Here is a 4,824-nt window from a genome sequence, read left to right as displayed (position 1 = left end):
CAGGAGCGTCCACAGGCCCACCAGTGCCACCAGGTAGAGCCACATGGTTTGTAGAAGTCAAGCAGAGAGAGAGAGACTCTGTGTCAAAATGAGCCTGGCCTCCGCTCACACAGGAAGGTGTAGGCACTGAGAATGTCAGGCTTCTATCATGCTCCTCTCTGACCACTATTTCTGCGTTTTCTGATATCTCAATGCCCTTTGGCTCTCCCTATCTTGCTGCCAAAGAAAATAACTCTGATTGTTCGATAACACAGATCTATTCTGTTAAGCTCTTTGATCCTGGACTTGGGTGGAAATACATGTTTGGTTCATTACACAGGCCCCATGGGCCAGTCCCAGGCTCATCTTATGTCTCTGCATCTTGCACTCTGGAACCACAAAGCAGGATGTCGTGAGCATAGTTTGAAGCTATTGCCAACCTCACTTGGACTGAGGACACGTTACAGGGGAGGACAAGGAGAGCTGGTACCCTCCTAATATCATAGCTGCCCAGGAAGAAGGAAGGGCCAGCCCCAAACATGGGACACAAACTGGGATCCCAGACACACAGTGACCCCCAGAGTTGATGTGGAGAGGAAATGACTTTACCCTAAACAGGCCCCCCTCGTTAGTTTTTCCTCTTGTTTGTTCTTGTCAACTGTCACAAGTGAGGATCAAATGGGAAGAACCTCACCTGAGAAAATGCTTCCATTGGATTTCCGGAGGCAAGTCATCCATGGGGCCATTTTTTTGGTTGCTAATAGATAGAGGAAGGTCCAATCCTCTATGTGGGAATAACATTCCCAGGTCACCCCTGGACAGGTGATCCTGGGCAGTGTAAAAAGTAGCTGAAGCTGACTGAAACAGATGCAAAGCTTGGGGACTTTTTTTTTCCCCCTAAGATTTATTTATTTTACATATATACATACACTGTCTCTGTCTTCAGACACACCAGAAGAGGGCATCAAATCTCATTACAGATGGTTGTGAGCTACCATGTGGTTGCTGGAAATTGAACTCAGGATCTTTGGAAGAGCAGACAGTGCTCTTAACCTCTGAGCCATCTCTCCAGCCCAAGCTTGGGGAGTCTTAAGGAAGAGCTGGGAGAAGGATCAATGGCCCCAGAGGGAATAGGACCTCCTCAGGACAACCCGAAGAGTCCATTAACCTGGGCCCTTGGGGCTCTCAAAGACTGAAACACCAACAAAAGAACAGGCCCTCTGTATATATGATGGTCACCACGTTCTAACTTAGTTTGCATGAATCAAAGTAGTCTTGTTGCCCTCAAGTCCTGAAGGGACTTTATGTGCTAGGGTTGGGAGAGACCCAAGGTGGGCCTCCACCCTCTCAGAAGAGGAGGGGATGGGAGGATGGGGAGAGGGACTGTGTGAGGGATGGACTAGAAGTGGGGCAGCAATAGAGATGTAAAGTTAATTAATTAATTAATTAATTAATGGAAGAAAAAGGGTGGATTGTAGTAATAATTTTTTTTAGATTTACTTATTTATTATATGTAAGTACACTGTAGCTATCTTCAGACACTCCAGAAGAGGGCGTCAGTTCTTGTTACGGATGGTTATGAGCCACCATGTGGTTGCTGGGATTTGAACTCCGGACCTTTGGAAGAGCAGTCAGGTGCTCTTACCCACTGAGCCATCTTACCAGCCCGTAGTAATAATTTTTATTTAATAAGTCCTGGTGTGGGATTGCTTCCCACCTCAATGGCTTATGCTCCCGAATGAAAGACACACAGAGACTTTATATTTTAATATGCCGTATGCAGCACACTAACTGGGCATGTGCCTAACCTCCACGCTGCTAGAATCTACCTCCCGCTGATAATTTCAAGTTACTACCTCCTAGTTTCTATGTTCCATCTTGGCTGCTCTAGACCCAGTTGAGCAGCCTTCTGGGACGTGTCCTCTTGCACCCATTACATGGCAGCTCTGCTCCTCTCTCTGCATGAGGTCTCTCCTCTCTCCACACTCTCCGAAAGCAATAGCAGTTGCCACTCTCTTTCCTCTAAGTCCCAAGCCCGGGAAACCTAAGCCCCCACCCACTCTCTCTTCAGCTATTGTCTACTGGCATCTTTATTAACCAATCAGAATTAACTGGGGGCAGGTTCCCAGAAGCAACGAAAGCGACGCAATTAGCATTCGTAATACAAGCAGCTGCGGTGGGTAGGAAACTGCTCCCACTTGTGTCATTAATCCTGCTCGCTTCTGACCTGCGCGTTCCTGATCCTGATCTTGCACAGCTGCCTGCTCAGGTGCTCTCTGCTACATCTGTAGTTTCTCCAGTTCATGCCTGTTTCCTCCTTCCGGTTCCTTCTCCTGCTCCTCCTGCTCTGCGGTGCTTTGAATGAGAATTGGCTCTCAAAAGTTTAAATGCTCGGTCCTGGGTATGAGGCGCCTTTGGGAAGGATTGGGAGGTGTGGCCTTGTTGAAGGAGGTGGGCTTTGAGATGACTAAAGACTCCCTTTACTCAAGTCAGCTCTGTTTCTTGCTTCCTTCAGATGTCACCTCCCATACTGCAGCAGCTGCCTGCCTCAATGCTTGCGCTCACCGTCGTAGACTCTAACCCAGCAGAACCCAAGCCCAATTAAATGCTTCTTAAAATAAGTTATCTTGTTCATGGAGTTTGATAACAGCAGTAGAAAAGCAAGTCCTGTGTCCTCCACACCCTGCAACTGTTCCCGCCTCGCGCTTTACCGCTGCGCCAGAATATCTGCCAGTCAGGGCAATAGGGACTAAGGGACTCTGAACTATCTTAGCAGCCAAGAGGTCCTCAAAATCCTTGAGTGGCCTGCGCCCTACAAAGTGAACACTGGGACTTTCTAAACAAAGGGAGATTGCGGATGCATTTTTCTGCAGTGAACGCATGTCCCTTCAACAATTCATCCACTTACTGTCAAAAACCACTCCTCATACAAACTGCCTCCCTCTTACTTTTTCTGACTACAATATGCACTCTTGTTGGTGTTGGGGCATCAAGAACTCTGTAGGCTAAAGGAGTCCATAGAATTTCCGGGTAAAGTCAGAGAGAATAGGAGAGTAGATGTGATTCTGTTGCAGGAGACACGGGGCTGAAGAGACACCTTCCTCAGTCCATCCATCCCTCCTGAGATTCTCACACAAGCCACATGACAGTGTCCAGCTGTTCCTCAGGCCTGTCCTTGCTAGGGTGAGCTGATCCCATTCCAGGCCTGACCCTGTGAGTGTCCAATGCTACAATTCTTCTGATCTCTGGGCTGCTCTGATCTCCTGAGGTCGATGGGAACTGAGCCATCACCTGAGATCAAGAGTCACCTCAGCCAAGGGGGAAGCACTTTCTCTTAAAAGTCAGTGCACCTCACACAATCCACCCTTTCTTCTTCATGCAAAAGGAGAGAGGTGGACCTAGAGTCAGTGCTGCGAAAGGTGGAAACAGGCCCACTGTCAAGCCTGTTTCTCGATTTGACCACATGCCGTCCTACTCAGTCTTAACTGGGAACCAGAAATGAAAGACGGTTGTGTTCTAATGGCTGGGGATCTAGGGTTGGAGGCATGGGACTGGGGTGTGTACAGTGCATTCCTCATGCACAGATGAATGAGACAGCCTCTTGTGGCAGTCAGAGTCCTTCTGTGTCCCTCTGAGTACACTGTGGCATCTCCCAATGCAGAATCCTGGGTGAGGAGAAAAGGAGGCTCCCCCAGGGATGTGGATGCAGCCTTGGACCACTTTACAGGGCACTTCCTGCTAATTACACCTTGTTCTGTCTCATCATGATGCTCTTCAGCCTCTACCCATGCTTAGGGCTATGGTGCTGCCCTTTCCCTGAGGAGCCAGTGTGATGTTCCAGAGAGGACTGAGATGGGTCCAACCTCCTGACCAGCCTCCTCACAGGCAGAGATACCATTGGGTTACTGAAGTGTGGGGTGTGTGTGTGTGTGTGTGTGTGTGTGTGTCAGAGTGTATTTGCTTTTAGTATGTGAATGTGTATAGGTGTGTATGAGAGGGTGTGTGAATGTGTGCGAGAGTGTGTGTGTGTGTGTGTGTGTATGAATGTGTTTTTCTCTCTTCCCCCCAACCTCTATCTCTCTCTCTCTTGTAACCCAGGACCTCATTTTTAGTAGTCTAGGTTTGCCTTGAGTTCCTAGTGTTCCACCTGCGTCAGCTTTCCAGAATTCCTAGGTTACAGGAGTAAGTTGTTATGATCTTGCTCCGTTTGAAAGAAGGAAGTGGAGAATGTTCTTTGAATGAACTACACAGGAGCATTGGGAGATGCTCCTTTGCAAATTTTCTTGGTCATCCTGGTCCTTTACGACTCTGATGCTGGAACTAACACCCATTGTAAGTTTTGCGATGAAGTGATACATGGTATTCCATTACCATGTGTAATATTAGCGTTTGTAGATAGTGTTCAAATAAAAAATGACTGCAAGGCCCTCGTGACATGCCCTCTTGATGCCAGCGCTGGAGACACAGAAGCAATGTAGGGAAGAGAAAGCCCTGCACGAGTGTTGTCCTGGGTGAATGTGTCCTGTTGGCCAGGCAGCATGAACTGGGTCAGGCTCAGAACTGACAAAGCCTTATTCCACTGGCCCAAGTTCAGGTGTTTGTGGATGATTGACCAATGTGTAAACACTAGCAACTGCAGCTTCCCCCTTCTGGAGGTTTCCAGCCTGAGACAGGACTAGCTGATCCCTCCCCCATTGCTGTTCATGATAAAGGAGCTGGGGTTGCAGGGGAGGGAGTTGAGGACAGTCAGTGCTCACACAAGCCACCGGATGCCAGCTTTTCTGTATGTGTGTCTGTGTGTCTGTCTCCTCCACTCCCTCACCTCCACTAGTCAGGTTCAAGGTT

The 4,824-nt window shown here is 48.4% G+C and overlaps 1 protein-coding gene across 1 annotated transcript in view; it reads right to left on the bottom strand.

Annotated features, from left to right (window-relative positions):
* The window catches only part of LOC110326096 (retinol dehydrogenase 7), a 7,048-nt gene extending 6,335 nt beyond the window's left edge, over positions 1–713 (bottom strand). The window contains exon 1 of the mRNA XM_021204265.2: positions 674–713. Within this exon, the coding sequence (XP_021059924.1) occupies positions 674–713 (40 nt within the window). The remainder of the gene's footprint in view (positions 1–673) is intronic.
* Positions 714–4,824: the final 4,111 nt, after the last annotated feature.

Source organism: Mus pahari, chromosome 9, assembly GCF_900095145.1.
Source record: "Mus pahari chromosome 9, PAHARI_EIJ_v1.1, whole genome shotgun sequence".
NCBI classification, from domain to species: Eukaryota; Metazoa; Chordata; class Mammalia; order Rodentia; family Muridae; genus Mus; species Mus pahari.
This window is presented reverse-complemented; position numbering and strand designations above follow the sequence as displayed.